General features: G+C 39.7%; 1 protein-coding gene across 2 annotated transcripts in view; it reads right to left on the bottom strand.

Annotated features, from left to right (window-relative positions):
- Window positions 1–679: 679 nt before the first annotated feature.
- lrrc58b (leucine rich repeat containing 58b) overlaps window positions 680–10,746 on the bottom strand; it is a 42,264-nt gene continuing 32,197 nt past the window's right edge. Inside the window, exons 2-4 of one of the 2 annotated variants that reach the window (XM_072260289.1) lie at window positions 5,333–5,461; window positions 2,792–3,069; window positions 680–1,316 (exon numbers count right to left, since the gene is read on the bottom strand). In XM_072260289.1, coding sequence (XP_072116390.1) covers window positions 1,123–1,316; window positions 2,792–3,069; window positions 5,333–5,461 — 601 coding nt within the window. In that variant the 3' untranslated portion in view covers window positions 680–1,122. The remainder of the gene's footprint in view (window positions 1,317–2,791; window positions 3,070–5,332; window positions 5,462–10,746) is intronic. The other variant, XM_072260290.1, reaches the window with a different exon arrangement.

Genomic DNA, 10,746 nt, shown 5'->3' with positions numbered 1-10,746 from the left:
TCACTTGCAGTCTCTCTTTCTCCATTTAGATAATAATCCATTTTCCAATTGCCCTCACTGAAATATGTTTGAACATGACCTTAAACCTCTCCTCATTAAAACTCTATTGGACAGGTTTTTGCCCACTCAATCCATCTCTTCTCCATTGAAGAATCATAATGTCCCCATCACAACATGCCTTCTCACTTAATTTTGCACAGTGACCCATCTAACAGAACTGCTTTCTCACAGCTCTAGTGACCTGGGTTCAATCCAGAACTCCATTGCTGTTAATATTAAATTTGCTGTAGAGACTCCTTTAAGTGTATGGGTTTCCTGCTTACAATCTCGTCTCATCCAGCAAAACAAAGAAAAGCAGGCTGATAGATTGATATGTCATATTAATGTACCCTTAATATGCAGGTGAGTGGCAAACCTGGGAGGTAGACTGTGATGGGAATGTCGAGAGAAGAGCTTTCAAAGAAAAGGGAATGGGATCACTCTGAGTTGCACAGACTCGATTGGTCAAAATTGTTTCCTTTTAGGACATAAGGAACTGGCACATGATAAAAGTGTGGAAAGGTGGGAGTTCTTATATCCACCTATAAGGTTGCCACTGAAGCAATAATTCTAGCAATGAACATAACACCACTATTTAATCCAGTCTGTTAATAATCAGAATTAAAAGAAGAATTGCTGCTTGGTATGGTATACTGTATTGTAATTTTACAAACAAGATCTTCTTCAAAGAAAAACAGTTTTTTGATACATGTTAAGATTAGCATTTCAAACGAAAGATTACATGTTTGAAGTTTTTAACATATTAAAGCTGTGCTTCACATAATATCTTAGACGATTGTTATTTAAAATAGCTCTTTGCATATCCAATAAAGAATGCCAGAATATTTTAAAATTACTGGCATAAAAATATAATCCTTTTATACAAAAATTTATGTAATAATACTTCAAAGATTAGGAATGCTGTGCAAACCAATGGACTACAAATCTGATGTAAAGGCTTGGACATTAGAGTAAATGCTTCCATGACTGGATTCAAAAAAACCCTGGCACATCATACAAGATGGGTTCAAGTCATCCAGGACTGCGGAAATCTAAATCTTCATGATCTTCATATATGAGCATTTAGCCAAGCAGGACTTTCTGCATCCGGTGCTGAGGAATGTTGAGCTCGTCATCAGAATCACAGTCACTCTGAGAGTTAGAGCTGCAGGGCGAGTAGCACTGTGGAGAACACAGATAGTGCATCAAGGGCAGACGGTACTTGCCACAGAAGTCGACAAACTTGATATGACGAACACAAGAATCAAAGTAAACTCCTATGGAAGAAGAAAATAATATGTAAAAATAAACTAAATGAGTATAACCTTTTTTTTCTTGGCACTGAGATTTCAGTATCTTCTGCAGTGAAAAGACCAATACGTGAAAAAGGTTAGTCACTGAAAATACCAGTCTTAAATTTCACTGGTTTCTGATTATATTTAAGACCATAGCTTTAGAAGAAATAAACAGTGGAAAATAGAAAGGTACGAGGAGTGAGTTGGTTAGAATCCTTTCCTACCACAGGCATTGGCTCTATATTACTGATTCTATAACTACATCCTCCAAGATAGGATTATCAAACATGATTTTGCATTGACTTTATTTTCTGAGACAGGTATTGGGACTGAACACCAGCTCCTCAGCAAGCACTAGTTATACGAAACAAGTGGCATGAAACAAGTACAGGAATATGGATTTGGGAGGCTGCAGAGAGTATTGGCTGCAAAGTACGGGGACCTTGTCTCAATTGCTGATTCTACGGAACTTGGGGTTCTTGTGGGTTACAACTTCAGTCTGGATACACTTCTTTGAAAGGGGAATTTTAGTCTCATGTACATGGACAGAGAACCAATGTCAGTTACACCTGTAGATTTCACAATGTTCAAATGATGTTCCTTTATGTGTCAGAATTCCTTAACATGAGGGGAAGCTTTTACCATCTCATATAGAAGGTGCAGGGAAACAGCTGCAGGGACAGAAAGGTTTGGTCCACAGTTTTAATATGCAGTAAAGAGACTCATCCCTCTAAAATTTTAATACCCTGATTAGATATTTGGCCTCTCCATCTGTCAAATATGATACAACTGAGGCTCAGTAGCCAAATCTGCCAGCATGCAATCATTTGCTTCAACGTGCTTCGAGGAGAATAACCTGTAGAAGTGCAGTAGGATGTGTGTCTCTTTACCATCTAGAAATTTAGCCTCACTCGCACAGTTAAGATGAACTTCTCAATTACATCAATTACTGTCATAGGAATGTATACTGACAGGGAGCAATGTTCAGAGGTTTTTGTATCATTAACGAAATCATGCACTGCATCTTCATGTTGCTCACTGTACTAGAGCACTCACATTAAGGAGGAAAAAAGGGTCAAAGGTTCATTTGACTGTCAAAGTGTCCATGTACAATACAACTCTGATATTCGAAGATCTGGTAATTAGTAAATTATTGTCACAGGGACTGAGGTACTGGCATGTGATTACCGCAGTACAGAAGTAATACAAGAGAAAAGCAACAAAATGTAAAATACAGTGTTACAGCTACAGAGAAAGTGCAGTGCAGACAGACAATGAGCTGCAATGCTATCACGAGATAGATTGTGAGGTCAGGAGTTCATCTTACCAACAGGGAGCCATATAATAAGAAAACATTAACTCCTGAAAGATACAAATAAAAATTAACTGCAACCCAAGCATCATTTTCCCTCCTTTCCCACTCCACTCCAAAAGCAATGTGAAGCATAGGTTCTTACCAGCACACTTGGGGTTTGGGCACTTGCTGGCTGAATCCAAATAGCTGACCAAGTTTCTAGGCATGTCGTAATGAGTATACCGAATGTTGCGGGATTTCACAATCCGTCCAGCCAGTTCGAGTAGAGATGGGGGGTTGTAGATTAGGTCTCTTATAAATCGTACAACAAGAGGGTTGCCACGTAGACTGAGCTCCTGTAGATGGACCAGGTTGAGGATTTCTTGAGGAAGATATGTAAGTAAATTATTGTGAAGACTGAGTGACCGTAGAGAATTCAGCCTGGAAGGTCAGAGGTGATTGTAGTCAGTGGTTTGGAAGGGCAATTCATGTCATTATTTAATGAAGCCCACTAAATAGAATATTCTGGCAAACTAAAATAGTATTGCTTTTTATTTATTCATAAACCTTAAAACCATTTCTACCATTCAATATCAGGATTGATTGGAATCCTACTCATATCCCTTAGTACTAATAGTTACCACTAATCTATAACCTCAAATTTAAAATTAATAATTAATCTTACATCAATTGGCAGTTAGGAACAGAAATCTACAATGTTGTATACCTATAGTCCTAGCAGACCTGACTAATTTTTAAACTATATGCTGCAGTCCTAGGTCCTTAAGCAAGGCTTAAGGGATTGGTCAGACCACACTTGGAGGATTGTGAGCAGTTCTGAGCCCTTATCTAAGAAAGGGTGCTGGCACTGGAGAGGGTCCAGAATAGGTTCACAAAGATGATCTTGGAAATGAAAGATTAACATGCATGGAGCATTAGGTGGCTCTGGGCCTGTACTCACTGGAGTTCAGAAGAATGAGGGGCTTCTCATTGAAGCCAATAGAATATTGAAAGGCCTAGACAGATGGATGTAGAGAGAATGTTTCTTATAGTGGGGGAGACTAGGACCAAAGGGATTAGCCTCAGAATAGAGGAACATCTATTTAGAACAGAAATGAGGGAAATTGCTTTAGCCACAGAGTGGGGAATCTGTGGAATTCATTGCCACCGGATAGTGAGTGAACAGCCCTTTTCAAGTCCAGCCACAAATTCTCAATTGGATTGAGGTCTGGATCCTGACTTGGCCACTCCAGGAAATTAACTTTGTTCTTTTTAAGCCATTCCTGTGTAGCTTTTGCTTTATGTTGTCACTGTCTTGCTGGAAAACAAATCTTCTCTAAAGTCACATTCTCTTACAGACTGCATCAAGTTTTCCTCTAGCATTTCCCTGTATTTTCTGCATTCATTTTACTCTCTACTTTCACAAGTCTTTCAGGGCCTGCTACTGTGAAGCATCCCCACAGCATGATGTAGCCACCACACTTTATGGTAGGGATGATGTGTTTTTGATTATGTACAGTGTTTGGCTTATGCTAAACATAGCATTTAATCTAATGGCCAAAAAGCTGAACTTTGGCTTCATCAGACCATGGAACCTTTCTCCAGCTGACTTCAGAGTCTCCCACGTGCCTTCTGACAAACTCCAACCAAGATTTCAAGTGAGTTTTTTTCAACAGTGGCTTTCTCTTTGCCATTCTCCCATAAAGCTATGACTGGTGAAACACCCAGGTGACAGTTGTTGTATGTGCAGTCTCTCAGGTCTCAGCCACTGAAGCTCGTAACTCCTCCAGAGTTGTCATAGGTCTCTTGGTGGCCTCCCTCACTCGTCCCCTTCTTGCACGGTCACTCAGTTTTGAGGACAGCCTGCTCTAGGCAGATTTAAAGCTGTGCAATATTCTTTCCATTTCTTGATGATTGACTTAACTGTACTCCAATGTATATTCAGTGACTTGGAAATTAACCTCTTCGCGGAGTTGCTTGGAGTGTTATTTTGTCTGTATGGTGTAGTTTTTGCCAGGATACTGACTCACCAGCAGTTGGACTTTCCAGATACAGGTGTATTTTTACTACAATCAATTGAAACATCTTGACAACATGTGATGATCTCCACTTAACTAATTGTGTGACCTCTAAAACTAACTGGCTGCACCAGTAATGATTTGTGTGTCGTATTGAGGGGGGTGGCTTGAATATTTATGGAATCAATTATTTTGTGTATTATATTTGTAATTAATTTAGATCACTTTGTAGAAAGTTCCACTGTTGATCAGCATCAAAAAACCTACTGTGATTCAATGTTGCAAAACAATAAAACATGAATACTTCCAAAGTGGGGGGGGGGGTGAATACTTTTAATAGGCACTCTATATAATGTGTCCTTATAGTTAAATCAAGGAGAAATGTCATTACACAATCTTTGTTGCACTCTCTCTCTCGATGGCACACACTTTTTTTTAAAAGATTGGTCAAGTGTAGTCTAGAGCTTTATCTATACAGACCCAAACTTCTAGTTATAAAAGTCTATATATAAATGTATATTGAGACAGAGGAGACTGCAAATGCTGAAATCTGGAGCAAAACACAAAAGCAGGAGGAATTCAGTGGGTCAAGCAGCATTTATGGAAGGAATGAACATTGACGTTTCTTGTCGAGACCCTTCACCTGGACTCATTTACAAATGTAACACACATCTACTCTTACTTACTGAGCAAGCTGTGGTGGAAGGCCTTGAATGCGGTTGTCACACAGTCCCAGATAACTTAGGCACTGCAGGTTTGCAAGTTCTGGAGGAATTGATAGAATTCCATTTCCACCCAAGTACAAGAGTTCTAAGCTGAAGAGGGACAGAAAGCAAACAGATTAAATTGGAGGGGTTCAGTACATTTTATTATTTTTAATTACATACTTTCAAAACCAATTTACAGCATTTAGACAACTGGCTAATCCAAAGGCAAGACTTAGCCACCCAACATTTTTTCTCCAATTGTTTGTAAGGATGGCTTGTTCTGACAGCAATACCCTGAATATAATGATTCAGCAATGTAAAGATTAGATTTATTTGCAATGTCAGCAGAACTTCACAGCTACACACACAAAATGCTAGAGGAACTCAGCAAGTCAGGCAGTATCTATGGAAATGAATACACAGTCAACATTCTGGGTCAAGACCCTTTCTAAATGATGTCAGAGGGCAGCAAAAATCACAGAAGGGGAGCAGTGAGAGAGGATCTCACTGACTTCCAGAACAGAAGACTTAAACTTCTTCATGGCAGGCATCCCTCGAAGAGACTTCACAGTGGAACAGCAGATGATAAATATAAGAGATTCTGTAGATCTGGAAAGCTAGAGCACCACACAAAACGCTAGAGGAACTCAGCAGGTCAGGCAATGCATTAGGGTATAAACATTTTATACCCTACTTTATTTTTTTTAATATAAAAGATTTTCAGCTTTTCAGTCCTCTGGTACCACTGCTCCATGCAAACATCATAGAAAGGCTATGGTCAAATGTCCCTGTGACTTCCTCCCCTGCTCTCTTCAAAATCCTAGGATACAGTCCACCCAGCCCTAATGGTTTACCTATTGCAAAATCTTTCATGTGCCTCAGCCCCCCTATTTTAACATATTCAATGTCTCACTCATCTGCTCTTTTATGATTGCTTGGGAAGGACCATCATCACTGGAGAAGATGGATGTAAAATGCTCACTGAGCATCTTAACAGGGCCCTCAATATCCATGTGCAAGTTCCCATTTTTGTTCTTGCAGCTCATCTTCCACAGAAAGGATTTCCCAAGTTTATACAGCTTATACACAATTGGGAGACTGTCCAAATGGATCTGCCAACTACTGTGAGGCTGCGGTTCACTTCCGCAGCTGTATTTCCAATTTGCAAACTGACTGGGTTACAAGCAGTTCACAGAAAGGGGAGGGGAGTACTTGTATAACTACTAATGTTCTTTCCCTCTACCTTCATAAATAAATTGGATGATTAACCCAAGATTTTCCCTTTTCTCTTTATATGTAGGGAATTCTCAAGTAAAAGATTTGCTGAATCCCAACCAGCAGAAATAGGTCACCACAACAAAAGGCACAAAACTGGCAGAAGCATAAAGGCAGTTGCCACACAGTGACTGGACCACAGGCTCCAACAGCATCAGAATCATACTTAAAAGAAGAAAAAGTAAATGTGAAAAAAGTAGTTTTGTGAACTGTCCGAAGAATGTTGCCTTTAGTCACATTGTTCACTGGTAGGTACCATCTTCTTCATTCTTGCAACTCAATTTCTTTGACTCTAAAACAAGATTTATCCAACTTTAAATATTCAGCATTAACAGTCCTCTGAGATGCAGAATTCCAAAGATTCACTACTTCAGAAAAGACACTCCTTTTTATCTCCTTATTAAGAAAATAATCACATTGTGTTTGATTCTCTCGAGGGGAAATATCCTCACAGCATTTACTCTGTCAATTCCCCTCAGAATCTTGCATGATTCATGAAGATTGCTCTCATTCTTCGTAGTCCTGAGAGTATAGGCCCACATTCGAGGAGCTGATTTAATAAGCTAGCTCTGTGCTGCCTCCAGCTACACTGAGACCAAACCTGTATGCAATGCTCCACATGTGATCTCCACAAAACCGTGTAAAATTGTAGACTTCCTTCTTTATTACAAATGTAGAAAATGCTAGAAGAACTCAAACATTCAAGCAGCATCTGTGGAAGAGAAACAAGTTAATGCTTTGGGACAGGGGTCCCTTCCCAAGAACTTCTTTCTGTAGATGCTGCTTGACTAGTAGAGTTGTTCCAGCATTTTCTGTTTTCGTTTCAGCAACGATGTTCTTATTTTGGGCAACATTCCATTCAACTTCCTCATTCCTTCTTCTATACTAACTTTGTGTTTGTTTTCTGAGGATATCCAGATTTCTCTTGCACCAATTGAACAATCTCCCCATACCTCTACCCCTAGCAGCAAATCTCTATCAAGCACCCCTCAGAATAAACAAGCCTACTAGTCTATCTATTCTCACCCTATTAGTCCTCAGAGCAACAGATCCTTCCTGCAGTGATCAGAACTGCACACAATAGTCTGCGTGAAGTCTAACCAATGTTTTGCTAATGTGAAAATGACCTCACTCCTGTTTTCAGTCTCTTAACTAATCTATGCTAACATGTCACTCTTAACACTATTAGTCATAACTTTGTGCAGTAATTTTTTTTGCTGGTACTCTGAAAAAAAGCAAACTGGTATTGAGCATTAATAAGTATAGCAATTCACCAAAACTACACATCATTAAAAGGAATATAACTTCACCTAATGGACTGAGCAAACCCATATACACTTCCAGAAAGATTCAAAGAACATATATTATCAAAGTACGTATGCAGTATACAACCCTGAGATTTGTCTTCCCACAGACAGCCACCAAACAAAGAAACCTCATAGGTTCAATATTCTTTCATCATTTTTTTAGTATCACATTTCCACCATTATTCCAATTTCAGAGTAAATTTATTATCAAAGTACATATATGCCACCATATAGGATCTCGAGATTAATTTTTCCAGGCATTTTCAGGAAAAAAAAATAGAATTTTTATGAAAAGCTATACTTAAACAGGCAAATACTAAAGAAAAATAATGTGCAATAGAAGACAAGCTGCAAATAAAAATAATACTGAGACCATGAGTTGTAAAGAATCCTTGGAAGTAAATCTGTAGATTGTAGAAGCAGTTAGGAATAGTGGTGAATGAAGTTATCCACGCCATTTCAGGAGCCTGATAGTTGCAGGGTAAAAGATGGCACCAAGCTGTAATGTCCCTTGGGTTTGTGGCTCTGATTTGGTTTTATTTTAGATTCATGGGGGTTGCTTTAGGGACCGTGTGGTAGCTTAGGGGTCAGGTTAGGGGTAGGGACAGGGATGAGGGGAGTGAGAGGTCAGGGACAGTAAACAGAGAAATAGGGGAAGGAGTCGGAGGCTGGAGTTCAGTTCAGGCTGCCCCCAGCACATTCTCAGACCGTGTTGGTTGTTAACACAGCAATACAGTTCACTGCATGTTCTGAGGTGCATGTGATCAATAATAAATAAATTTAAATAAATAAAACTGTTCCTGAACTTGATGGTGTAGGATCCAAGGCTCCTGTGCCTCCTATTCGATGATAGGAGTGAGAAGAGGACTTTGTTAATGGATGCTGCTTTCTTGTGACAACACTCCGTATAAATGTACTCAATGGTGGGGAGGGCTTCTCCTGGGATGGACTGGGCAGTGTGCACCATTTTCTGCAGCTTTTCTGTCCTTGGTTGTCGGTGTTTCCATACCAGGTGGTGATGCAGCCAGTTAGGATACTCCAAGTTTTATCACTTAGATTATAAGAACACTCAGTCCTCGTTTATAGTTATTTAGAAATGCATGCACGCATTAGGAAATGATACAATGTTTCTCCAGAGTGATATCACAGAAAAGCAGGACAAACCAAAGACTAACACTGACAAAACCACATAATTATAACATATAGTTACAGCAGTGCAAAACAATACCGTAATTTGATAAAGAACAGACCATGTGCACGGTAAAAAAAGTCTCAAGGTCCCGATTCGATCGACTCCCGAGTCCCCGATAGCAGGCGGCAAAGGGAGAAACTCCCTGCCATAAACCTCCAGGCACCGACAACTGCCAGTGCATTGGAAGTACCTGACCACAGCCGACACTGAGTCTGTCCATCCGAAAACTTCGAGCCTCCGACCAGCCCCTCCGATACAGCCTCCCGAGCGCCATCCTCTGCTGAGTGCCTTCGACCTCACCCCGGCCGCTGAAACAAGCAAAGCCGAGGATTCGGGGCCTTCTGCTCCGGAGACTCCGGACCACACAGCAACAGCGGCAGCGAAGTGGGCATTTCAGAAGTTTCTCCAGATGTTCCTCTGTACTCTCACATCTGTCTCCATCAAATCAGAATTGTGCACGGTCCCCTACTTGACAAATAACAGACATCAGCACCGAAGTGGCCGCGTGTGCTGCGTCACGCTGCCACCTTCTCCAACATTTTTGAGGATATTAGGTCAGTTCTGTTGACTGCATCTTAAAACTAAGATTTTAGCAGCTGCTGGCCTGCTTTCCCACCTTCGTCCCCAACACAGAAATGGAGAACTAATATTATGATACCAGCTTGATATTTCATGCAAACCTGATCTGCGGGCACCTGATGAGAGAGCTAAAAGGCAAAAAGAATAAGCAGAGAAAAGTGGACACATTTATAAGGAAGTCGGACTTCAGTGAAATAAGTGTAATAATATTATGACTGGAGCAAAGAAAATAACCTAACATACTTTGTAAAGTTTTCCAAAAAAGAAAATACAGTCGATTCTGGTTAATTGGAACACATCTGGCCAAGTACATTTTGGCCCAATTAAGCAGCTGCTCCAATTAGCCAAAGTTTCATGGAAATAGTTAAAGGTATTTTTTTAAAAAAGGCAAACTACCATTTATCTGAGTAACAAATCATGTACTTAATTGAAATACAGAACAAATTTAGAATACTATTACAGTACTATAAAACTGTAAATTCTTAAAACCTGTCAATGGAGGAATTCATCCAGTGTATGCAGCCTTATTCTTTTCATTGACCGTAAATGAACAATATCAGAGCCTACACCTAATATAGATAATGGACTGCCTTCATACAATGCTTTCAATGATTGCATTCTCTAAATCTGCATTTTCATTGTAACTTTCAAAATGATTGTCGATACACTCAAATTCTTCATAGTTCCTAACCTGTAGTGAAACCATTTCACTTTCACTCATGGCAGTTTCTGGCATCTCCAAGCCTGAATGCTTGAAACTACTGAAACAGTTCTGAATTGTCTTACTGTTTATTTCTCACCAACTATCAGTGACAAAAAAAATCACTGCTTTTTGAACACAAATGCATGCGTCTGATGCTATTTAAAAGCTGTTCACTCTAAGCATGGCATAGTGTCTAACAGCTAAATAAGTACATGCAACTGACACTAGTGAGCAGCATATTGTCCCAAAGAAGGAATTTCTTCATTAGTTTTTGTTCTTTAAGAGTTCTCCCCAATAAATAGCTGCCCTGATTAACCATTGGCCGAATTAATCATCA

Source organism: Mobula birostris, chromosome 6, assembly GCF_030028105.1.
Source record: "Mobula birostris isolate sMobBir1 chromosome 6, sMobBir1.hap1, whole genome shotgun sequence".
NCBI lineage: Eukaryota > Metazoa > Chordata > Chondrichthyes > Myliobatiformes > Myliobatidae > Mobula > Mobula birostris.
Note: the sequence above shows the minus strand (reverse complement) of the source record. Positions and strands in the feature narration are given on the sequence as shown.